At 54.7% G+C, this 25,960-nt stretch overlaps 1 protein-coding gene across 2 annotated transcripts in view; it reads left to right on the forward strand.

Annotated features, from left to right (window-relative positions):
• The first annotated feature begins 11,299 nt into the window (after window positions 1–11,299).
• The window catches only part of MAEA (macrophage erythroblast attacher, E3 ubiquitin ligase), a 58,432-nt gene continuing 43,771 nt past the window's right edge, over window positions 11,300–25,960 (forward strand). The window contains exon 1 of one of the 2 annotated variants that reach the window (XM_077136208.1): window positions 11,300–11,457. In XM_077136208.1, coding sequence (XP_076992323.1) covers window positions 11,389–11,457 — 69 coding nt within the window. In that variant the 5' untranslated portion in view covers window positions 11,300–11,388. The remainder of the gene's footprint in view (window positions 11,458–25,960) is intronic. The other variant, XM_077136209.1, reaches the window with a different exon arrangement.

A 25,960-nucleotide genomic window follows, 5' to 3' on the forward strand; every position in this document is an offset into this window, starting at 1 on the left:
CCAGGTGACCGGGTGCGGGCAGTGACCACCCCAGACCCTCCCCAGTGACCGGGTGCAGGCAGTGGTGACCCCAGACCCTCCCCAGTGACCGGGTGCGGGCAGTGGTGACCCCAGACCCTCCCCAGGTGACCGGGTGCGGGCAGTGGTGACCCCAGACCCTCCCCAGAGGACCAGGGCGTTTCCTCTAGGAGAGGGATGGCGAGGACGTGGGGGGTCACAGTGCTGCGTTGTGCCCAGGTGGGCTTATGGCCAGGTAACAGGCAGAGGCTTGGGGCCAGGTCCCAGTGGACCCTTGGGGCCAGGGCCCCACGACGGCTGGCTGAACCCCACACTGGCTTCTCAGCCTGTGGGCAAGAGCAGTCATGGTGCGGAAGCAAGGGAAATACCCAAAAGCCCCCCATGCCTGGCCAGGGTAATATCATTAAAAAGGTATTTTCAGAGAGTGGGTGGAAAGGTTAGTGGCAGCCCCGGAGTCAGAGGAAGGCTGGGAGGTGGTCCCCATTACAGCCCGGAGCTCACCGGCCTCACCTGGGCAGAGGTGCAGTGGGTTCTGGGGGGCTGCGGCCTGAGGACAGAGTCCACCCTGTGGCCACCCCACGGGCGCTGCTCTAGGGGTCGGGGCACTCCTGGGAGCAGTAGCGTCCACATGGGCTTGACGACACCCGGCCCCTCCACGGCCTTCCCCAGGGCCCTGTCAACCCTGCTGCCCCGGTCAGGAAGGCTGGACGCTGTCCAGAACACCACACTGGCCACTGCTGAGAGAGGTTAGAGACCTGGTAGGACAAAGGAGAAGGTGGGACGAACCCCACAGAGACGCAGGGGCAGCACAACAGAAAACCCCCCAGGGGAGCAGGGGGTGCAGAGAGGGCCGCTTCAGAGAGGACAACAAGGGCTGCGTCCCTGACCTCCTGCCGCGGGCAGAGAACCCAATGCAGCAGGCCTCGGGCTCTGTGGGGGCTCTGTGGGGGGGACTCTGCGAGGGCTGGGGGGGCCTCTGCGGGGGGAGCTCTGCGGGGCTCTGCGGGGGCTCTGTGGGGGGAGCTCTGGGGGAGGCTCTCCAGGGGGAGGGCTCTGTGGGGGGAGAGCTCTGTGGGGGGAGCTCTGCGGGGGCTCTGTGGGGGGAGCTCTGGGGGGAGGCTCTCCAGGGGGAGGGCTCTGCAGGGGTTCTGCAGGGGGGAGGGCTCTGCAGGGGTTCTGCGGGGGGAGGGCTCTGCAGGGGTTCTGCGGGGGGAGGGCTCTGTGGGGGTTCTGCAGGGGGGAGGGCTCTGCAGGGGTTCTGCGGGGGGAGGGCTCTGTGGGGGTTCTGCGGGGGGAGGGCTCTGCAGGGGGGAGGGCTCTGCGGGGGGGGAGCTCTGCAGGGGCTCTGGGGGGGCTCCTGTGGGACCCAGAGCTGCCAGGCATGCGGGGCGGGGCAGGACAGGCTGCTTTGTTTCCCGCAGGGAAAGGGAAAACAGTACCGACGGTGGACGGACCTTCGAGAAGTGTCAAGGCCAGGCGGCCAGCCGGGGCCCCGCTCGCCGGGCATCCCCTGCTCTAGGGGAAGGGGTCTGAGAGGTTCCCGCCCCCCACCACGCAGAGACCCCGGGCCTCCCCCGCCCCTGCCCCCCCCACCACACAGAGACCCCGGGCCCCCCCCACCCCGGCTCAGCTGGCCAGTGGCATCGTCTCAAGTCGCCCAGCCTGTGCCCCAGCGGCCGGCCTGTCGCCCCCCTCCTTTGTGCCCCAATTTCTCGGAGCGCGTGCCCCTCACCGGCCTTCACTCCCCATCACGCCGGGCACTCTGCCCTGCGTTCCTCACAGGACCCGCCCTGCAGGGGGTACGCTGGGGCCCCTGGGCCGCCTCCACCGGGTGCCACCAGCCTGTCCAGCCTGTCCTCTCCTCCTCCCACACCTGTGCCCACTGGGCTGGCGGCCCCTCGGACCCGTCCACCGTGGGGTCTGCCACCCGCGCACCAGGGCGCTGCACGGTCTCGACACACCCTGAAACAAAGCGCAGATGTGCCCGAGATAGAAGGAAAGGGCTCGCCCAGGTGCCACCCAGAGGCTGGTCTGCTGTGCTGGCACCAGCCCTGCTACCGTCCTTGTCATTGCTGATGGGGACAAAAGTGAGCTCTTGCCGTGTACATCTCCGGGGCTGCTGTTGCAGAGCTCCCGGTGCTGTGGCTTCACAACAGCAGTGGGACCCCCAGGGCTCTGCAGCCAGACTCGGCTGGGAGCGTGACATGGTGGATCCTTCTGGAAGCTGTGCACCAGGCCGCAGCCAACCCTGGGGCTCGGGGCAGGGAGGAGGACTCAGCAGATGGAAGAAAGAAACATTCGCCTGCTTTGAGGGGCACACAGGCAGAGACCCCCAAAACAGGTGGGGTAGTGGTGAGTGTCCTGACAGGATCCAGGAAACAGGAGTGTCAAATGCCTGCCAGCTCAGAGAGGCCAAGCCCGACTTGCCCTGGGCCTGTAGGATGTCGGGGAGTCTCTCTGCCCCCCGTTGTTCTGCTTTCCCACTGTGGAAGGCTGGGGTGGTTTTAAAACATGTCCCCAATTCTCTGCTGCTCTCCCCTGCAGGGGGTCTCCAGTCCCCCTCGGTGTGGCTCACCTGGGGAGGGGGGAGTGCCCGGGAGGGGCCTGGGGACAGGACAGCAGTCCAAGGGCACCCAGGCTCCTGAACCCCTGAAACCAGGTGGGGACCCATGGAACTGCTGGAAGCTGCTGCATTTGGAGGTCTTTGTCACATGGTGACAGGGTAATGAATACAGTGACTCAAGGAGCTTTGGCCGTGGGTCTGGGGAGACCGGACTGAGGCACTGGGTGGGGAGGGAGAGACGCCAAAGTGCCGCTCCCCACTCCTGTGGAATGCCCAACTGCATTTCTCTATACCAGAAAAAACAATGGCAAACAATAAAAATACAATTCACCAAAAACATGAAAACTGGTAATATATATAACAAAAGAAATTCAAGATCTCTACGCCATAATCAATGAGATTTTCAATATTGTTCAGATGTCAATTCTTCCCCAAACTGATCAATACATTTTATGTGACCTGAACCAAAATCCCAAAGGGACTATTAGAAATCGGCAGGTTGATTCTAAAATTCAAATGGAAACAGAGAAGATTTAAAATAATCAAGCCCATCTTAAAGGAAAAGAGAGGAAAGTTGGAAGACTTACACAGTGTGATTTCAAGACATGTTATAAAGCTACAGTAATTGAGCAGCATAATTAGTGGAGGGATGGACAAATATGTCTGCGGAACAGAATAAAAGGTTTAAAAATACACCAGCACACAAGCAGTCAATTGATTATCAACAAAGCTGCCACCAGTGAGGAGAGGAAGATATTTTAAGCAGTGGAGAAAATGAATCTTGACTGCTGTGTCCCACCGTTTGCGGAATTAATCCCAGAAGGGTCACAAACCTCAACGCAAAGCCGAAGTTAGTAAACTCAGAAGGAGAGAGCTTTCCTATCTTGGGGTAGTTGAAGATCTCCTAGGTGAGAAACAAGAAGCATGATCTCTAAAAGAAAAAAACACTGAAATAGGCTTCATTAAAATTAATATCCTCTTATTGAAAGTCAAATTAAGTAAATGGAAAAGCAAGCCACAGGTTGGAGAAAATCACAAAACGTGTACATGGGGTAGGACACGTACCCTGAAGATATCGAGCCCCTATACCAACCATAAAAAGACTTGAGCAAGACAGCACGTCAAGGGACAGGTAGGAACTGGCCGAAGGGCGTGAGAGGGTGCTGGACCTGGTCACTGGGCTCCGGGAGGCAGCTGTGGGCGCGGACACGGCCTGGGGTCCCCACGGGCGGGCCCAGGACCGCCCCTCCCCACGAAGCCAGACCCGCCCTCGGGAACATCAGCACCGTGTGGCCACCAGCCTCGGTCGCGGCTGCCCACACGGGACGCCCCCGAGCCCCTGCGGGACCCTAGGTGTGTCCACCACAGTCGGGAGGGGACAGAAGCAGCTGGGAAGGTGCCTGCCGTGGCTGGCCGAGAGGCTGCGGCCCCAGCGGGGAGGCGGGGCTGGGAGCAAGGCCTTGGGCTTTACAGGTATTTCATATTTCTCCACACCAGGTGCGGTAATGAGGACCCTTGTGAGTCCTTTAATTCCTTTTATTTACACAACTGGTTCCTCTTTGCCATTTCTTATTTTCCATAGCTGTGATCTCTTGCTTTTTTATGAGGTCAGCTAGTGGGATTATCTATTTTTTAAAACAACCAGATCCTGCATTTAACATTTTTCTAGCCCTTACATTTCTAATTTTGTGATTTTTTATTTCTGCTTCCTTTGGGGCTGTTACTGTCTTTATATGTTTTTCTGAGCAGAAGGCTTAAGTCGTTATTTTGCTCTTCCTTTTTAAATTAATACAACTATTTAAAGCTGGTGAGCACGCTGGACGTGACTCCCACTGGTCTGACAGACGGACGGTCCGCGGATGCCAGTTTCTGGTCATTCTGCAGCCTCCTCTGAGGCCCAACCGAGGGTGTCCTCCCCGGGCTGGCAGACCCCGGCTCCTCCCCTGCTCGGGGCTTCCCGTGAGGCCGTGTCTGCCATCTGTCTGCTTTCGTGGGCGGCCTCGGGGTCCCTGCTGGACGCAGCTGTTCAGAGGGAGGGGTGTGTGGTCAATTCCATTAGTGAGACGCCCAAAGAAGAAGAAAACTTTTTTACAGTGGCTCATGCCACAAACAATTTGGTCTCCACCCTAGCCCCAGTTTTTCCTTCGGAACTGCCCTTTCCAAAACAAAACGAAAACAAAAACAAAGCAACCCATGTGTACTAGGTAAGCTGCTGGAAAGCAATATCCCAGATATGGAATGGCTTTTAAAAGGGAATTTAATAAGTTACAACTTTACAGTTCTAAGGCTGTGAAAATACCCAAATTAAGGCATCAGTAAGATTACCTTCACTCAAGGAAGTTCAGTGGGTCGGAACCCCTGTGTCAGCTAGGCAGTCACGTGGCTGGCAGCTGCTGGGCCCTTGCCCCTGGGCTCCATTGCTCTCAGCCTCTGTGCCTGTGGGGCTCCCCCCTTGGCATATGCGGGCCTCACTCAGCTCCTCCGGGACACAGCTCTGGGGTCTGTCTGGCTTGTTGAGCATCTCACCGGAAGGCACATGGTGATGTCTGTTAGGTCCTGCATCTCCAAACGTCTGGGTCTCCTGTTGGCTTCTGTTCTCTAAGCGTCTGCATCTGAGCTTCTCCAAAATGTTTCTGGTTTTAAAGAACTCCACTAAACTAACCAAGATCCATCTGAAACGGGTGGAGTCACATCTTCATCTAATCAAAGGCCACACCCACAGATGGGCGTGCCACGTCACCATGGGGATAATCTAATCAACCATTTGTGCCCTACAGCACTGAACCAGGATTAAAGGACATGGCTTTTTTGGGGTACACAGCACCTTCAAACCGGCCCACCATGGGGGGAGTTGGGGGCGTCGGTAGGAAATCTCACCTATGGCATTAGTGGCATCCCTCCAGTAGGCTTCAAATTGGAGAAGGAGGAGAATCCTCACATACACGCTCACACTCACACTCACTCACTCACTCCCCCAGACACGCTCACTAGTCCTGGCTGAGCAGCACTCTGCAGGCGAGAACAGGTCTCTTGTCCTCAGGGCTCCTTTCCCCTCCGGGCGCCCGCACCCCCACCCCCACCGGGAACCCCGCCCCCCCCCCGCCCCTCCGCCCCCGCAGCTGGGAGCAATTCCTTGGAGACACTGAAAAGCAAAAGTTGTGAAAATAACAATTACGTGGTTTGGGTGAATTCCATGTCTCCACTTAACCACCGAAACTAATTACAGGCTATATTATTTGATCATTTGAAAGGGAAATCAAAGTTATCTTTTCACCACGCAAGGGGAGAACTACGGGTGCGCTAGGCGCTTTCTGTGGGGTGCATGCTTTCTGCAAAGGTGGTGTCGGCAGAAGCGGCGGCGTTAGCGCCTCCGGAGGTCCGCGCCGCAAGTGCAGGGTTGATTGGGGTTCAGGAAGCCTGCGGCGGCTGGACGAGGGGCGCGAGAGCTGGGGGCAGGCTGGCCCTGCTGGCTGCCTTGGGGTGCCAGGGGCCCTGGAGTCCAGCTGGGGGCGGGGGGACGGCCGTCGCAGCGCGTCGTTGTCCTCGGCTCCCCGCCCGCAGGGCCGCCGCGCGCGGGGCGGAGAGCGGGAGCGGGACGCCGCGTCCCCCGAACGGTGGCCTGAGCAGGAGTCGCGGCCCCCGTTCCCCGGCCACCCCGGACACCACGCGTTTGCCCGTCGGCGCCCGCCGCGCAGCCTGCGCCCGGGGCCTGGCAGACGCGGGTGCGGAATCTCCCGCGTGGTGGGGCCGTGCCGCGCGGGTCCCCCGGAGGCCCCGCGGCTGCCACCAGAACCCCAATCCCACGCTCTGGACGCCCCGGTGCGTTTCTGGCTCGGGGTTCAGGGGCGCAGGCCGCGAGCCCTGTGCAGGAGCGACGGGGGACAGCGGGGGCCCCGAGGAGCGCACGCGGCGCCCTTCCGACAGCAGGGAACGCGCCCAGTTCGCGGCCACGCTCACCCGCCACGCCCTCCGCGGAGTCTGTCCCGTCGCCCGCACGCACCACCACGCGGGGCGACAAGAGGGTGGGGAGGAAACGCCAGGGCCACTCGCGCCGCGGAACCCCACGGCGAAGGCGCGGGTCTGGGCGGGGCCTCTGCTGCACGGGGCCTCCCCGCCACGCGCCCATCGGGAGGAGCCCCGGGCTGACCCCGCCCCCGCGCTTCGCTCGGCCTGAACCTGCAGGAGCCTCTGCCAGGCCCACGGGGGCTCCCGCTCACCCCGCCCCACCCGGCACCCCGAGCCCCAGGGCTGAGGCGGGGCGGGAGGGTGCAGGTGGCATCTGCCAGTTGCTCAAGTGCCTAAAATAGCTAGAAGAAGTAACAGCCAAAAGGTCACCCATTTATACATCCAAAGCTTATGGGTGTCAGGGTATCTGGATTAGCAGAAGCAACGCGTTTCCTTTGCTCCTTCGTTTGTGACACGGCTGTCAGCTGTCCCTGTGTCCTCCCCGGGCGAGGTCGTTCTCATGCTGACCCCCCTCATGCTGAGAGAGGCGCGGTGGCCAGGTCCCGAGCAGGGGCCGCCTGGGTGTGGCTGGATTCCAGCACCTTCTGTCCACAGGCCCTGGGGGGCTTCAAGGCGGTGACTCCCCAGGAGGTCCCCTTCACCCTGCGTCCACCCTAGGTGAAAGGGCCCCTTCCCGTGACAGGGACTCTTGTCTTGTATGAGGACTATGTCACCGACACTAAACGTTCCAGAACCAGCTTCTCCACAGAGCAGGGCTGTGCCTGGAGCGGCCCAGGTCTGGGGGCTTTTCCTGCGGAGGGGGTGTCTGACCCCAGCCTGAGCCTGGCTCCCCAAGCTCCACCTCCCTGTCTAACCCCAAACCCAGCCTCAACCCTACAGGCCACCTGCCCTGCCCCCATCCCCGCAGGCCGTTTCCACAACGAAAACAAGGGGCTCCTTCACATTTAAGACACCTGCAGCTTGGGGGCTCCTGAGTGCTGGCAGTGTCCGGGGGACTTGTCCCTCAAGGCCTCCCGGGTGGATCCATGAGAGGATACACTGTCTAGGGGCTGCTGCTGCTGTGGGAAGTGGGTGCCAGGACTCTTCTACAGTAGAGAGGCGCGATTTCTCTACTCTGGGGGCAAGGCCAGCCTTCCTCTCATCCGGGTCAGTGGGGTTATCTAAATCCCAGACCAGGCCAGTGTCGGGGAAAGACGCCCTCTCACCTCCAGAAGGGAGGTCTGTCCAGGATTGGGGGCTCCCTCTGCCACCTCCAGTCCACCCCACTTCCCCAAGTTTGTTCTGTGCCACAGACAGGTCCTGGCTCCGAGTCTCCTCCAGTCCGTGCCAGGGCTGTGCTGTGCCGTTTCCCCACAGCCTTCGTGTCTGCTGCCGGGGCCCACTGCAGCTGGGGGCGCAACTGTGGGGCAAGGGGTTACCGTAGGGGATCTTTTAGTGTTGGGGTGTGGGGAGTGCCTGCCAGGACCCCACTGTTGCTGGGTGCAGGGGGCCCCTGGAGAGTGGGTGCACTGCTTCCCCAGCCTCTGGGAAGTGAGCTTCAAGAACTGTTGGCTCTGGAAAAGCCAGGGGCCTCCTGTGCCCTCCCCTCCCTCTTCCTGCTGCTGGACGGTAAAGGCCTAAGGACTTCCTCTCACATCGAGGGAGCAGGCCCAAGGGGGTGTTTAAAAGAAATGGGCATCCTCAGTCTCTCTAAACCCAACTCTGCAAGTGAAATCATTGCCCTCCCCCCTATGTGGGACATGATATCCAGGGGTGAAAGTTTCCCTGGCAATGTGGGAGATGACTCACAGGGATGAATCCAGACCTGGTACCGTAGGATCAACATTTGGTCATCCTGACCAAAAGTGGGAAAGGAAGTATAATAAAGTATCAGTGGCACCGTAGGATCAATAATTCCATCCTGACCAAAAGTGGGAAAGGAAGTATAATTAATAAAGTATCAGTGGCAGAGAGAGTTCAAATAGAGTCAGGAGGCTACTCTGGAGGTTGCTCTTACACAAGCTTCAGTTAGACATTGCTGCCTATCATAACCTGCCAACCCCCACCAGGACCATTCCAGCCAATCCTAAAGAACACCTAGGGCAGTTTGTAAGATACCACAAGGGTTCCATGCACTAGAGTAACTCTCCAGAAACCTACAACCTCCAGATGGGTCCCTGGACCAGTTAAGTCTTGAAACCTAGAGAGCCCAGCCTCTCAGAACATCAGATAAGTCCATCTCCCTACCCCATATTAGTGACAGAACCTTCCAATTATGAAAGATTTAGAATTGCCACAACCCAAACAACCCTAAAGAGAGGGATGGAAAGATCAAAGGTGATGGTGGAGTTACAGAGAAGATAGGATTTAACAAATTAATATGAATGCTGAATCATTAAATTGATATTTCTTTTAGTTTCCAGTATTTTCAAGCCACTTGAAGTAAAAACCTAAAATTATGAGACTATAACCCATGTCAAAGTCTGAAATATGTTCTACAACTAATTGTGATGCTGTGCTTTGAAATTTATAGCTTTTTGGTATATGTTATTTTTCACACAAAAAAGGAAACAAGTCAATCGTGATGATAAAAAGTATTTATTCCTTCTAGCCTCCTATATTCTGGAGCAACTAGAAGGAAAAATCTGAAGAGGATGGTATGGGAGCCCATGACAGACTCTGGGATCTGTCCTGTAACTACTCGTTGAAGAGTGCTTTGAAAACTACTGCTTTTTTCTTTCTTTGCTTTGTATATATGTTATATTGTACAATAAAAAAAGTTTAAAAAAAAAAAAAAGGGCACTGAAGACCGGCATTATGTGGCCACAGACACAGAATCCAAACCCTGGGTGACGGGTCCCAGCACCCAGCAAGCTGTGGTCCCTGTGCCATGCTTCTTGGCGCCAAATGGACGGACCCCAGATGCCGGCTCCGGAGGTGGCTCATCTTCAGACTAAGAGAGAAAATAAGTAACTTTTTTCCCTGATAAAGACGATTCAGAAAGGACCGGGGAATCCAAACGCACTTCACCTCTGTGCTCAACAAGCACCGAAGCAAGGTCGGGAGGAGGTGCGTGGCTTCTCGACCTGCAAACCCGGACGCAGCGTTCGCAAGCGCACTGTCCCCGCAGACCTGGTGAGACCCGGCCAAGTCTATGTGGGGGATGTACCCACTGGCTGAGGCAGCAGAGACCCCAGGAAGGCTGAGTGGAGGCAGGCACAGGTGCAGACACTGCACAATTCCACCTGCATGGGGTGCAGGGCAGCACGGCGGGAAGGGGCCCCCCTGCAGGGAGCATCCTCCATCTGGACTTCGCAGCAGTTTCACGGATATATGCACACAGGTGAAGACAGCTCGGGCTGCAGACTTTGCTTTAAGATACACTGAAGAGCTGGGCCCTGGCGCCCCGCCACCCTGCCTTCAGCGCTCCACGCAGCTCTCTGCTCCCCTCCCGCCAGCCCTGGGGGGCTGCAAGCTGTGCGCGCCCCAGAAAACATGCTCTTCAGCCCCCCCACCCCTGTGGGCATGGGCCCTTGTGAGCAGGACAAGGTTAAGGTGTGGCCCCTTCATGGGGAGTGGGTGTCTCCACCCTATTTGAAGAGGAGGAAATGCAGACAGAGAGAGCCACGGGAGGCAAGAGGCCGAAGCTGGAAGCGAAGGGAGGGAGGAGACACCCCAGGCCCCGGCCGGCAGCCAGCCCAGACCACCAGGGCCCTTGCGGGAAAGCATCGTCCGAGGTGGACTCTTCCTGGCCCCAGAACAGTGAGCCGGCAGCTCCCGCCGTGTCGGGCAGCCCACTGCATGGTGTTTAGTCAGGCAGCCCAGGAAAGGACACATCCCTAGACCCTGCCTCACACATTAATATTTTACACCAAACTGAGTACATTAAGAAAACTGAAAAAATCAATTAGTTGACACGGTTTATTTGGGAGGTATTCCAATTAACGAAACCCACTTTCGTTTCATTAAACAGGGGCTGGCTGTAATGGGGACCCGCAAGGGCTTCGGCACCGGGATCAATTCCAAATCCCGCCTCGCGCCCCCGAGGCCTCCACCCGCGGGAGGCAACCCAATCGCCTTCTCGGAGGAAGCGGCCCTCCGTTCCGCCCTGCAGGCATGCAGGCCTCCCACCCCGGGCTCCCCTTTCCCCCCCCGCCCCCAGGTCCCCCGGGCTCCCCGTCCCCCGGGGCTGCGTACCCTCTCCGCCCCCGTCACTTGCCCGAACCCAGCCGCAGATCCCGGAGACCCCGCGCGCGTCCCCTTCTGCCAAAACAGCGAAATCCTCAAGCTCCGCACTGAAACCCCGGGCGGGAGGCGGCGGCCCCATTGGCCCAGGGGCCCGCCACTCTCTGCCAGAGCCCGCCCCGCCCCCGCCGCCATTGGCCCAGGCGCCCGGTGAGCAAGATCTGCCCGGTGGCCGGCCCAGCGACCGCCTCCATCCTCGGGAGACTTGTCCTCGGGCGCGCCGGCCTTGGCGGCGGAAACAGAGACCCAGGACGCAGGGCCTTGCTTGCCTTCGCGGCCAAAGGACTCAGACCCGCCTTGGCCGGGAGCGACACAGAAGCCAGGAGGCCTTTCCACGCCAATCCCCGGTAGTTCAAGAAGGAATCCGCCCCTCCGGTGCTTTGCGCTGATTGGCTGAACAGGAGGAAGGCCGCTGGTGATTGGTCCGGCTGGACGCTTCTCGAAGCGCACGCCGTGCTGCGCGTACTTCCGCCGACAGGCCGGCCGGGCGGGACGCCATTGGCCAGACGCATCTGCCGCGCCCCGCCCAGCCCCTCGGCCAGAGGGCCGGACGTCATTACCCGGCGTGCCCCGCGCCCGGCTTCTCCCCCGCCCGCTAATGTTTGGGCCAATTCAAGATGGCGGTGCAGGAGTCAGCGGCTCAGCTCTCCATGACCCTCAAGGTGCAGGAGTACCCGACCCTCAAGGTGGGCGAGCGGGCAGGGCACGCGCCGGCGCCTCCCGCTGGTGTGTGCGGGCCGCGACAGGGCGGTCCCGGGGGCGGGAGAAGGGGCGGCGGGCCGGGCTGGGGCTGGGTGCGGCCTTCTTGGGCCGGGCCGGGTTCTCTGAGGAGCGGCCGGTCTGCTTCGGGCCGGACCCCGGGACGGCGGGGTCCTCGGGCCGGGCTCCCCAGAGGCGGAGGCCAGGCGCGCGTAGCCAGTGTGGCTGCCGCTGCGGGCCTCAGGCGGCCTGCGAGAGCTTCGTGGCAGGGGCGGGGAGCGCGTCAGCCTCCCCCTGCGGAACGCGAGTGCGGCCCGTCGGCCTTACACAGCGCGGGAGCCGCCCCTGACGGTCTTGGCGGTGGGCAGGGTGCCGAAAATGGGGGCTGGGATGGAGATCACCGTTTCCCGGACCTGGGGTCGCGAGCCTCAGCCCGAGGGTCCGCCGGGACTCGCGTCGGTCCAGCTGCCCCCCCGCCCCGAGGCCGCGTGTTGGAAGGTGTGGGGGGGCCGGCTTCCAGTCCCTTCTGGGGGAGCCTGTAGGAGGGAGAGACCCAGCGACCACTGCAGAGCGCTGTCCATGGGCGTCACCAAACCTGAAATACAGCCCTTGCCTCTCGCTTGCCGCTTGCGTGACCTTGGGTGGTCACTTGGCCGAGTCGCATGCCAGGAAGGTGAAACGCGCGTTCGGAACGTAGGGGCCGGGGCCGCCGGCCGCGCGGTCAGCGAAGGGTGTGATGGTGTTTGGATGGAAGGGATCACCTGAGAAGAAGTCTGGAAGAGCAAGGTCGCCGCGTTCCTGGGAGGTGTGCAGCTGAGCCTTCCTGCTCCTGGGTTCCTCCCCGGAGGGCCCCGAGTCCTGGCCACCTCTGTGGTGACGGAGGTGTGTGGGGGGAGGTTGCCGCGGTCACCCGCACCGCAAGGTGGTTTAGCCAGGGCGGGAAGAGCGCAGCTTAGCCGCCTGCCCCCAGCGTGCACCCTCAGGAAGCTTCACTGCCAGGGCCGGCGCTACCGAGGCCAGGCGGTGTACCAGCTGTTGGGGACTGAGTCGTGCCCCCCCGCGAAAGGTGCGTCCAGGTCTCACCCTGGGTTCTGTGGGTGTGGCCCCAAACCGAATGAGGGTGCGCTTTAATCCAACATGGCTGGAGTCCTCGTATGCAGAGGGAATTGGACGCAGGAGAAGCCATGGGAAGTGGCCAGAAGCCCGAGGTCAGCGGAACCCAGAAAGAAAAGGAGGGGACGCTGCCCTGTGTGCCGCCTTAGGAGGAAAAAGCCTAGGCCCAAGGGTTGCCAGCAGCCCGCCCACAACCCCTCAGTCTTCTGGGAGAAAGCAGCACCTCTCTGGAGCATTGACTGTGGACGGTTTCTAGCCTCAAAGCTGCGAGCCGGTCGGCCCCTGTTCTTTGAGCCCACCTGTAGTGTCACAGCTGGCAGGCAGGATCCCTGGTGCAGGTGGTCTTTGGGAGGGCAGCGCAGTGCTTCTGTCTCTCCTGTTCCCTGGCTGGGCAGCACTCTCCGCGCAGCACAGGCACGTTCAGCACTGCATCTGGTCAGGGCAGAGAGGCGGGAGGGCACTCACTGGGACCACATGCCCCTTTGCCAGATCCCTTCAGGTGTGGGTGGTGGGTTTGTAGCTCACTCCCTGAGGTTGGTGGTTGGCCTGTTGTAGAGACGGTCTCTGTGGCTCAGGGAGTGTGTACCAGGCTTCCCGCGGCCCCACTAAGCGTCTTCTGGGGTTGACATTTACCCCTGTACCTTAGCCTGCCACCTCCCAAAAAAGAAACATTGGTGTGGAGCATTGAACTTCTGACCTTTTGTCTCACTCACCCCACTTCCAGGGACTGTTATTTGTACTGACAGACGAGAAATCTTGAAGATAAGAACTATGGTGGTTCATCATTTTTGGTGCTGACTGGTGAATATGGAAACACCAGACAGAAGAGGTTTCCCGAAAATCCTTTCATTGCTCAACAAATGAACTGGAAAGGAAATGCAAGGTGTCAGGACGGAGTTTTCCTTCAAGACTTCCTCTTCTTGGATAATCTTGAATGTCATGTGTGCTTCAGAGTTGTTAAGTAGCATTTTGATTTAAGTAGTCTTGCAGATATACAGGTAAAGAAAGATTATAGTTTCATTCCAGGTGAGCTTACCAGATTAAAAGAAACATTTTATTTCTTTTTCTTGTAAGAATCATTTTGAAAGTGGAATTTTTGCAATTAGAAATGGTACTTCCACCAGTTTTCCTCCCTGTTGTTTAGATCCCATCTAATAATTCCTTTATTTATTGACATTTGTGTCACCATTGAGTTAATATTTTTTCCTAGAAAATTCTGGGAGTAATTCCTTGTGGATAATGGGGAAGTTCTATAGGGCACCAAGGGATCTTTGATTTGGAAGCGCTGATTAATGTAGAATTGAAGAGGGCAGTGCAGGCCTTTGGCTCCGGAGCAGCACCTGTGGTCTGGAGGGGGAGTCCATGTGCAGGGTGGGTGTGGGGAGCCTGAGTGCAGAGAGTGAGGGAGAAGGGCTAAGGGAGTTCTGGGAGGAGTGTACGGACAAGGCCAAATTCTTTTGCACAGTAACAAGAATTGGCATTTCCTTGACTGAATTTCCACCTGGCGGGGAACTGCTTTTTCGGAAGGAAGCTCTCTACAGACCTGGGGAGAAGTGCCTCCTCACGCAGTGAACACCCCCAAGGGAGTGGGAACCTAGTCGTGCTTCCTTTTATCAGCTGATGGTGGCCTCCTGTGTCCTGGCGAGCATCTCTTTTGCTTTTATTTTACTGGTAAAGCAGGAAGAACGTGAAGTAGCCAAGAGGTACCCCCACCAGCGACACGCTCTGAGCCTTGGCTCGCCTCATACCTGTTGAGCTCCCGTTGCTGCAACAGTGGACACGAGGGCACAGGATTCTTCTTTGGGGTTGGGGGCGGGTGCATTATAGAATGCTCAGCAGTGTTCCTGACCACCAAGTGCCAGTGGCATCCCCAGAACTATCCCCTCAAGGGCAAAAGTGCCTCCATTGAGAGCTATCGGACTAGATCTTGCTTTATGGGATCTGCTTTTATGTTTTCAAAACAGGGCTTGGCATCTCAGTACATACTGTGGGCTAGTCGTTTTTTTTGAGCTGCATGGGGGCTGTGCTGTGGGGAGCGCCTTTGGGGCCCTACAGGAGGAGACAGTAATTTATAAAAGTTTATTCTCCAAAGTTTTTAGAGCCAAAGTGTAGGAAGTGTTGAGGGTCTGCTACTATTGTGTGGCCCAGAGGCCATGGCATTCCATTTTGGGGTATGTTCTTCCGTTCCCCAGGGTTAAAGATGGTCCAGACACCTGATTGATTAATTAGTTAATGAATTTGCTTGAAGGACAGTCATGTATAAAACGCAGGATTCCCACATCCACCGTAATATGGGTAACCCCACCTGGCATTACAGTTGATGAAGCACGTTTTCATAGTTTTATTGTTAATGTAGTCCGCGGTTCAACTTCGGGCTCACTGTGGGTATTGTGCAGCTTCACAGAGGATTCTTTGGAGACTTTATTCCTAGGCTGTGACCCTGAGATCTCAGGTGGGAGGCTGCATGGCTCAGAAGCAGGAGTCTGCGCAGGGTCACTCCAGGCTTGGCGCTGGCCCTGCCTCTCCCCGAAGATGGCACAGCACCCTCCCTCCCATCCTCAGCTGGAGCCTCGGCTCCCTGGCCAGGGCTTGCCCAGTTGCTGCCTCCTCAGCTCCACCCTGTCCTGCACGTTCTTTCCTACCCCACTGTTCCTGGAGGCGGCTGGCTGGGTTGCACTGTTCTTCCTCGACTGGGTCCATAGATGCGTATGCACATGGGTTTGAGTTCTCTACAGAATGGTTAAATGTGAGCTTACAATCAAGTACGCCCTGCGGTTTCAAAGCCAGGGCTTGCAGTTGTCATAGGAAGCTCTGGGTGGCAAGGATGCACTTCAGGTTTTCTACATATCTGTGCTATATCTGGGGGACCCACATGTATTTAAGCTTAAGAAACTTTGGTATGGTTTGCAGTATTTGGACTTAGGAGTCAAGCAGGCCTTGTATTTGGATCCTGGTTATTCTGAGCCCTCAATGGGCAGCCTTAAGTGGATTCTTAACTTTTGACCTAACATTTTCTGATTTGCAAAATGAAGCTAATTCCCCCTCAGAAGGTGATTGCATTGAAGGCACTGGTCCTCTGGCTAGCCATGGGTACCTAATGAATAGTACTTCTCTCCCTCTTGCCAAGCTCAGACCCTTGTTACACCTTCAAAGCACCTTTGCTCCTGCCTGTAACATCCTCAGGTTTCCTTTCTGCCTGTCGGGATCCTACCTGTTTCTAAAACACCGTGCAGTAGAGGGAGGCCTGTTCTCCCACTCATGGTTTTGGTGACCATTCGGTCCTCCGAGCTTTCACGCCCTTGCCTGGTGTTTGAGCACACAGCTCAGGTGCTCTGTGTCTCTGAGGGGGCCACAGCTGTCGTCTTATGCCAGGTCCTTTTGGAACAGGCAGGTGTGGTGACAAGGAGTTCCTGCTAATTGTACAATTGTTGGGTTTTTGTTTTTTAATAATCTTTACTTTTAATAAGTTTCAAGTCATGAAAAGAAAGGACTTTCTAATAACTAGTTCTCTGTAATGTGTGGGTAATACTAGAGGCTATGCTTACTCCCTCAGCCCTGGGCAAGTGGCAGCAGCCACTGTCAGGTGCTCTGAGGGGCCTCCCCAACCCTCCCCCCACCACCACAACCTGGAATGTGGGACCATTTTGTCTGCTTCATTGCATAGCGTGGGAAAATGCTTAGAGAGGTCAAGCCCCTAGATTAGGCGGCCCAGCGGTGAGCAGCAGAGCCAAGAGCCAGCCCCAGTCTGCCTGACACCAGGCCATGCATGGAAGCCCTTGCCACACCTCTTAACAGCAGTGAGAACCCATATGTGCCAGGCATCATCTGGGGTCCTGGGTGTTACCTTGAAAAAGACAAATGAGGTCCCTCCTTTCCTCATGTAGCTTATACAGTTTGCATTCAGCTGGCAAGGTCAGCAATATATTTTCACTGTTCTGCCTCAGGAGTGTATCAACTCTCCAGCCCTATGTCATAATCTTGTTTTCAGGGACCTTGATCATTTCTCCCTCCCACAAGACATCACACTGGTCCATTATATTGATGATGTCATGTTGATTGGACCTAGTGAGCAAGAAGTAGCGACTACTCTAGACTTATTGGTAAGGTATTTACGTGTCAGAGGATGGGAGATAAATCCAACAAAAATACAGGGGCCTTCCACCTCAGTGAAATTTCTAGATGTCCAGTGGTGTGAAGCATGTTGAGATATCCCCTCTAAGGTGAAGGATAAGCTGTTTCATTTGGCCCCTCCTGTGACTAAAAAATAGACCCCTCATTGGTCTCTTTGGATTTTGGAGATAGCATATTCCTCATTTGGGTGTGCTACTCTGGTCCATTTACCAAATGACCAGAAAAGCAGCTAATTTTGAGTGTGGACCTGAACAAGAGGAGGCTCTGTGACAGGTCCAGGCTGCTATACAAACTGCTCTGCCAGTTGGACCATATGATCCAGCAGATCCAATGGTGCTGGAGGTGTCAGTGGCAAATAGAGATGCTGTCTGGAGCCTTTGGCAGACCCCTATAGGATGATCACAACACAGACCCTTAGGATTTTGGAGTAAAGCCTTACCATCTGCTGCAGATAACTGCTCTCCTTTTGAGATACGGCTTTTAACCTGCTACTGGGCCTTAGTAGAGACTGAACGTTTAACCATGGGCCAAGAAGTTGCCATGAGACCTGAGTTGCCTGTCATGAACTGGGTGTTGTCTAACCCATGAAGCCATAAAGTTGGGCATGCTCAGCAGCGCTCTATTGTAAAATGGAAATGGTATATATGAGATAGGGCCAGAGCAGATCCTGAAGGCACATGAGGAAGTGGCCCAAATGCCCATGGCCCCCACTCTTGCCACATTACCTTCTCTTTCCCAGCCCAGAGCTATGGCCTCTTGGGGAGTTCCTTACAGTCAGTTGACTGAGGAAGAGAAAACTCGGGCCTGGTTTACAGGTGGTTCTGCATGATATGCAGGTACCACCCGGAAGTGGGTAACTGCAGCCCCTTTCTGGGATGTTCTTGAAGGACAGTAGTGAGGGGAAATCCTCCCAGTGGGCAGAACTTCAAGCAGTGCACCTGGTTGTTCATTTTGCTTGGAAAGAGAACTGGCAAGAGGTGCGTTTGTATACTGACTCATGGGCTGTTGCTGATGGTATGGCTGGATGGTCAGGGACTTGGAAAGACCATAATTGGAAAATTGGTGACAAAGAGGTCTGGGGAAGAAGTGTGTGGTTAGACCTTTCTGCGTGGTCTAAAAACATGAACATATTTGTGTCCCATGTGAATGTGCATCAGAGGGTGACTTCAGCAGAGGAAGCTTTTAATAATCAGGTAGATAAGGTGATTGTCCTGTGGATACAAATCATCCTCTTTCCTCAGCCACTCCTGCCATTGCCCAGTGGCAATGAACAAAGTGGGCACGGTGGTAGGCATGGCGACTGTGCATGGGCTCAACAGCATGGAATTCTACTCAACCAAGGCTGACCTGCCACTGCTGAGTGCCCAAACTGCCAGTAGCTGAGACCCATGCTCAGTCCCCAATATGGCACCATTCCCTGAAGTGATCAACCTGCTACCTGGTGGCAGGTTGATTACATTGGACCACTCCCTTCATGGAAGCAGCAGTGAGATGTTCTAAAATAGACACATACTCTGGATATGGAGTTGCATTCCTACATGCAATGCTTCCACAAAAACTACCATCCATGGACTTAAGGAATGCCTTATCCACTGTCGTGGTATTCCATGCAGCATTGTTTTTGATCAGGGAACGCATTTCACAGCATATAAAGTGCGGGAATGGGAGTTTTCCAGTCTTACCATGTTTCTCATCATCCAGAAGCAACTGGGTTGATAGAACGGTGGAATGGCCTTTTGAAGACTCAGTTACCGTGCCAACTAGGTGGCAGTACCTTGCAGGGCTGAGATGATGTTCTCTAGGAGGCTGTGTATGCTCTGAATCAGCATCCACTGTCTCATGCTGTTTCTCCCATAGCCAGGAGTCACGGGTCCAGGAACCAAGGGGTGGAAATGGGAGGGGCACCACTCACTAATACCCCTAGTGATCCACTAGCAAAATTTTTGCTTCCTGTCCCTGAAACCTTAAGCTCCGCAGGTCTGCAGGTCTTAGTTCCAGAAGGAGTGCTCCTACCAGGAGACAACAATGATTCCATTGAACTGGAAGTTAAGGCTGCCACCTGGTCACTTTGGGCTTCTCATGCCACTGAAGCAACAGCACAGATGGGGATCACTGTTCTGTCTGGAGTGACTGATCCTGACTATCAAGGGAAAATAGGATTGCAAATACACAATGGGGGTAAAGAAGAGTTTTCCTGGAATGCAGGAGATCCCCTAGAGCGTCTCTTAGTACTACATGCTCAGTGATTAAGATTAATGGAAAAGTGTAACTACCTTATCCTGGCAGGACTACCAATGGCCCGGAAACTTCAGGAATGAAGGTCTGGGTCACTCCACCCGGCAGAGACCCACGGCAGCTGGAGTGCTTGCTGAGGGTAAAAGGAACATGGAAAGGGTAGTAGAAGGTAGTGGTAAATATGAGCTACAGCTATGTGACCAGTTACAGAAACACGGACTGTGATTGTATGGCTATTTCTTCCGTGTTTTGCATAGAAAATGTTTGCATTTGTACATAAGCAAATATCTTTGTTTTCCTCTTATTATGTGACATAAGTTGGATTGTTCATGTTTTAGCGTTTGAGTCATAGGATACGAGGTTAAGGACTCACGCCCTATTCTGGAGAGGCTTAGTGTATTTCTGGTTGTACGCAGGACAGTTGAGTATTATTAGGTGAAACATATCTATTATGGTGTTCTGTTTGGAAATTAAGCATGTTTCAAGGTGATGTGTATGGCTGCCAGGTTGACGAGGAGTAGACTGTGATGGTTTGATTCTGGTGTCAACTTGGCCAAGTGATGAGGTCCAGTTTTCTGGTCAGGAAGCACTGGCCTGGCCATCGCTGCAAGGATATTTTGCGGCTGGTTGATGAAATCACCAGTTGATTGCATTGCGGCTGATTGTATCTGTGATCAGCTAAGGCCACAACGAGAGAACCCAATCAGTTGAAGGCTTTTCAGGAAGAAGAGAGGCACTTTCACGGCTTCTTCAACCAGTGAGCCTCTCCTGTGGAGTTTGTCCATACCTGTGGTTGGAGCCACCAGCTTCTCAGGCTGCCCTGTGGATTTTGGACTCTTCCATTCCCATCGTTGTGAGACTACTTTATAACTCTCATATTTACAGATCTCTCCTGTTGGTTCTGTTTCTCTAGAGAACCTTGACTAACACAGCTGCTTGAAAGGTTTTGAGGAAGGCAAGGCTAATGTTGGGCCTAGGGAGGGGTGCAGGCCTAACAGGATGAATCTGACGTCTCTAGCTGGGTGGTGGGGAAGTTGTAATTTGGTTTGTCCCCAGAAGACAGCTGTCCCAGTTGTGTGACATGACTTGGGGTGTTTCACAGCCGTGCAGAGATTGTAACGGAAAGGTAGTGAGGGCCTGGCCTGGCAATGCAGGCCGGCCAGTGGGCGCCAGCTTGGGAAGGCAGATCAGCCCCGGAGGAGAGGAGGATGGCGAGTGCGTCTGAGGCGTAAATCCCTGATCTGCAGAAGGGCATTGGGCCAGGGTCCGTTTTCTTTGCAAGGACAGTCTTTTTGTTTTTGTTTTGTTTGTTTTTTGCATGGACAGGCACTGGGAACTGAACCCGGGTCTCTGGCCTGGCAGGCGAGAAGTCTGCCTGCTGAGCCACCATGGCCTTCCTCAAGCACAGTTTTTGACATGGGAGGTGCCTGTTGACTATTTTTAGGTATATCATTTCAGAGGCTTTATACCCAAGAACTGTTACTTTGAGATCTTTCTGGAAAAAAGAATCATTCATTGTTTTGGTGACTCGAATTGCTCAACTCAGCCTGGCTGAATACAGGAAAATACAGCTGTGCCGATGGGTCTCACTTAAATTCCTGACCATGAACCTCAAGGGGTCCTGGTGCTGCCCCTACCCACCGGCCTGCAGATGGGTTTCCTGGCTCTCCCTAGCCAACCCTTCCTCTCGCCCTCATGGCTTTCTCCATCTGCTGCTGCTTTTTCTGCTTCCTTCTTCCAGGGTCTCTCTTTTCCCGTCTCTCTAAATCAGAGTCTTGCCCCTAACATGCCACTTAAGTGTTCTCAGGTTCATGATTGACTTCCTGTTGCAGGTCACCCTTTTTCAAAGGCTCCCATGAGACTCTTCTCTGGGTTCTCTTCACTCTTCCTGTCATGGGGTGCTCAGAGTCTGTCCTGGGGTCTTTGTCCTTTTCTACTTTTGTTGCTAGTAGCACCGGTGACTTCCACTGTCTGCTTCCAACCAGGCCTCTCCCTGAGCCACCAAGTCCTTAGCTAGACTCTTGCTTGGTCTTTCTCTGGATGTGTGGGAGACATCTAGAAGATCCGCATACAAAACCAAGTGCCTGGTCTCTGCCTCCCCTTGCCCCACACCAGCTCCTCATAGCCCCCTCTCCCATCTCACTTAACAGCATCCTCCTTCTACTTGTTCATGCCAGAACCTGGGAGGTGTGCTTGACTCCTCTATTCTCATGTAATCCTTGAGATCTCCTCCCAGACCATGATGGCTGCTGGAGCTCCAGCCTTCACCTCCTCCAGGCAGTAAGCAGGAGAGAAGGGAGGGGGAGAAAAGTGCCCTTTCCCTTGGCGTAGCTCTGTGGGGAGTCTTTCTGTAGTCCTGTTCAGCATTTATACTCGGTACCTTGGCCAGGGCGTGTGGCCGTTTCTAACTTTAAAGGAAGCTGAAGGAAATAGAGCAGTTGTTGGGCTTGTGGAATTCTCTGCTGCTCTCTGTTCCTACCCCACTTGGTTCTTTGTCAGACTCCCCCATCCGTGTGGTCAGGGGTTTTGTTTTGTTCAGATCTGTGTTCACAGCCCTTAAGAGTGTTTGGCATGTAGCGGGGAGGGTAGCATGATAAATAGTTGTAATGAAATAGTTTCCCCTCGATTTGGTTGGACAATCCCCTCTTGAAATGTTGTAAATCGCTTTTGTCCACCTGCGTGCTCCCTGGTGCTCAGGGGACGTGCACAGAGACCTGGTGTGGCAGGCCTTTGAAGTTCCCAGTCACTGCCCCTCTCCCCACCCTTCATCCCTCTGGCTGTTCTGGCCTGACACAGTTCAGCCCGGGGTAAGTTGCATACTACACTTGGCACTGAGGCAGCCATTTGTGGCTGGAAAAAAACTGTGCCAACCACAGAGGGCTGCTCTGGGTCAGCCCATGCTTGCTGGCCTCAAGGATGAAAAGATCTTTCAGGCTTTCACCCCAACATGGGGCTGTGTTGTGTACCCCCTCTCTCTTCACGAGACCCCCAGTACCTGCTCCCCCATGCTTATGCTCAGCAGGCGCTGATTCCGCTCTGTTCCCTGTGTCCTGGCTGTGCCAAGGCCCACACTCCAAGTCTCCCTCCCGCTGCTGGGGGTGGGCCAGCCTCTGCCTTACTGTGCTGGGCTGGCCCCTCCGTGACTGCACTCTGCTGCCGCCTCCTGCTTGGCCTCGCCCTCCCCCATGACGGCCTCTCCTGTGGTTGGTCTGTTCCGTGGCAGTGCTCTGCTCCCGGTCCCCGGGGACTCCTCTTGTGCTGGCCTGGACTCCACCCCATGGTGCTCTCTCTTGGAGCACTTTCCTCCTTTCCCAGCATGCCATGTTTGCCTGATTCCTTTCTGCTCGTGACCGGTCCTCTTCCCTTGCTGACCTGTCCGCATCTTTTCTTTATATTGACACATGTTCACGTGCATACGTTTGTGATATCATCACATAGTTGTGTGTTCATCACTATGATCACTTTTTAGAACGTTTCATCTTTCCAGCAAAATAATAAAAAGGAAAAACACCTCATATAACACTCACCCCTCCCTCTCATTGACCACTAGTATTTCTGTCTACCCAATTTACTTTACCTTTTGTCCACCCTATTATTTATTTATTGTTTTATCCATATATTTTTTACTCATCTGTCCATAACCTGGAGAAAAGGAGCATCAGACACAAGGTTTTCACAATCATGCAGTCACATTGTGAAAGTTATGTCTTTATACAGTTGCCCAAGAATCAAAGCTACTGGAACACAGCTCAGCAGTTTCAGGTGTTTCCCTCCAGCCTCTCCAATACACCTTAAACTAAAAAGGGATATCTATATAATGCATAAGAATAACCTCCAGGATAACCTCTCAACTGTTTGAAATCTCTCAACCACTGACACTTCATTTTGTCTCATTTCTCTCTTTCCCATTTTGGTCAAGAAGGCTTTCTCAATCCGTGATGTGGGATCCCAGCTCATCCTGGGAGTTCTGTCCCACGTGATGCAGGATCCCGGCTCATCCTGGGAGTTCTGTCCCCACGTGATGTGGGATCCCAGCTCATCCTGGGAGTTCTGTCCCATGTGATGCAGGATCCCGGCTCATCCTGGGAGTTCCGTCTCCGTTACACCCCTGGAGTCATGCCCCATGTAGGGGGAGGGCAGTGAGTTCCCCTGCCAAGTTGGCTTAGAGAGAGACATCTGTATCTTTTGATCATCAGATATTGGGGTGCCCTGGGGCTCAGTCTGTGGCCCTCATCTCTGTTTATACTTTCTCTCATGTGATCACATCTGGATTTGTAGGCTGTAAGGACCCTCTGTATGTACTGATGTCTCCCAGATTTATGCCCAGCCCAGACCTCTCTCCAAACCCCAGAACCTTTTCCCAGCAGCCTCTAACCCATTTTGCTTGGAGCTCTGGAAGACATCTCACCATATTTAAACCTGAACTCGTATTCTTACCTGCCTTCCCCCCAAACCTGCTCTGCCGTCTCCCCCTGCTCGGTAAGAGGCAGCTCCTTCTTCCAGTCTGGCTCAGCCCAGAACCTTGGAGGCGGGCTTGCCCCGCAGTCTTCACACGTCACCTCTGGCCCGTCTGTACCTCATCACACTCCAGCTTGAGAGTCTCGGCGGGATCTCTCCACCTCCCTTCTCCTTGCTGCCCCGTGGCTGAAACCACCTGGCCCTCTCTGCATTGCCTTTGCCTGCTGCGATCAAGTCTCACCAGCTGCCACAGCCCCCAGATCGTGTTCTTCTGGCCTGATGTCTTCCCTCCTGCTCAGGACAAAATCCAAGGTCATTGAAGTCCCCACCCAGGGCACCACAAGGCCTCTCCTCTGCTCCTGGATGTGCCAGCATGCCGATGGTTCAGGGCGTTAACACTGTCCACCCCTCCTGGGATGCCCTCCCCCTGGGCACCACGAGCACTGTCCACTCCTCCTGGGGTGCCCTCCCCCTGGGCACCACGAGCACTGTCCACGCCTCCTGGGGTGCCCTCCCCCTGGGGCACCACAAGCACTGTCCACTCCTCCTGGGGTGCCCTCCCCCTGGGCACCACGAGCACTGTCCACTCCTCCTGGGATGCCCTCCCTCTGGGCACCACAAGCACTGTCCACTCCTCCTGGAATGCCCTCCCCCTGGGGCACCACAAGGCCTCTCCCCTCACCGTTTTTTGGTCTTTGTTCAGGTAAAGTTTAGTGAAGCCTTCCCCAAAATTTGCAGCTGTTCATTAGCCTTTTTCTCAGTTGTCCAAGCATCGGACTTGGAGTCAGCTTTCGTCTGTTCCTAACTGCTGAGGTTAGAAGCTCCATTAAGGGCAGTGCTTATAGTTCTTTATTTGTGGATGAACATGTAAATGTTATTTTGGAAACGCTGTCCAAAGCACTAAGACCTGAAAGAAGGAAATATAGTTGTTTGAAAGAAGGAGACATAACATATTGATGGAAAATGGTTACAATTAACAAGAAAGGTCAACACAAAATAAATACACAAAAATCACTTTTTTGTATACCAGCCATAAACATTTGGATTACCTTATGGGAAATTCCTTGTTTACAGAAGCCTAAAGAGAACAGAAATAAAATACCTAGGGTCAACTTACTAAGGCAGTGGTGGGTACTGAAGGAAACCACAGAGTGTGTCTGACTAGGACCTGGAGGAATAGGCAGGCGTTAGCAGAAAGCACAGTGCTTCTGTGTGGCAATCTCGAGGAGAATTGTGAAGATGTCACCTTGTTTTTCTGTGTCTAGTAATAAGGGGAGCACCAAGGAGGGTTGAGTTGCCCCTGCCAGCCACCAGCACCAAGTATGGCACTGCCCAAGTAACACCCTTGTTGCAAAACTGCTGGCTTCTGTTTGTGTATTTCATTTAGAAAGCAAGCAAGCTAGCTTTGCTGTTGTTTCCGCCGTGCAGGGGAGCTGGGGCGGACGCTGAGCTGCCTGTGGCTTGCACGTTGTGCTTGGTCGGTGAGCTGTCCGGAGGGATGAGAGGGCACTGCTGCAGTGTGCGGCGACCTTAGCGCCCCTGTCACGGGCGTCCAGTGGCTGGTGCCACGTTGCAGTGTGCACGGCTCACGCCCATGCATTCACTTACACTGCCCTTTGTGAGATGGACCTGTGCCGCAGGGAGATTTCCATACACACTAGCAGGTTGAGGAGGAGGTGGATGAGGCCAGCCCCCAGGCAGAAGAGAGCATGGAGGCACGGGCATCTCTCTGTGAGGCAAAAACAAGCAGTGATCTCCTCAGATACCCCTGAAAGTTGACTGGAAACATGAAATTTCAATAAGCCTATTTGAAATCAGGGGTTGGCACACTCCTATCTCTGGTATGCACCTCTGGGCACATGTGGAGGTCAGCTCATGATAGCATGAAGCCGCTGTGGTTCACAAACCACCAGCCACTGGACGGACTCCAGGACCGCTTTCCATGGCTTGGTCCAGCCCCCATGTCGAGTTTTCTGGTGTCATGATGTTTACAGACCTCTTCTGAGGATTCTTGCTTAATTGTGAATCAAAAACCGCATGTCATTGGGGAAACATTTCCTTCCTGCATTGGTAAAAATGGCTGAAAACGTGATGACAAACTAAAATGCATTCCTTTGTCAGTAAATACTGCAGAAAACACACAGCAAACACTGGAGAAAGTGTGAAACACGAATGAAGCAGCGTGGGAAGAGTGTTCTAGAGTGGATGAAAGTACAGGCGCGTCACGTGAGCTGCAGCTGATGGTGCTTGCCAGATTCAGCTTCAATAATGAAAACACAAGAATCCCTTTATGTGAGTTACTGAAGAGAAGATGTCCTGAAAAAAGTAGAGTTAACATCCATTAACTGATGGAGAGATCCTGTGACCTTAAATGCTGTAATGCAACAAATACCATGGACAAAATGAATAGATATGGTTAATATAGCTTTAATCTTTTGGTATAACCAGATACAATAGGGCCAGACTTTAAAAACAAATAAACTTAAAGAAAAAATGTCCCCAAATATGAACCTTAAAGAGCTGGTTCAAATTGAGGAGAAAGATGCAACTTAT

This window comes from Tamandua tetradactyla, chromosome 19 (assembly GCF_023851605.1).
Source record: "Tamandua tetradactyla isolate mTamTet1 chromosome 19, mTamTet1.pri, whole genome shotgun sequence".
NCBI lineage: Eukaryota > Metazoa > Chordata > Mammalia > Pilosa > Myrmecophagidae > Tamandua > Tamandua tetradactyla.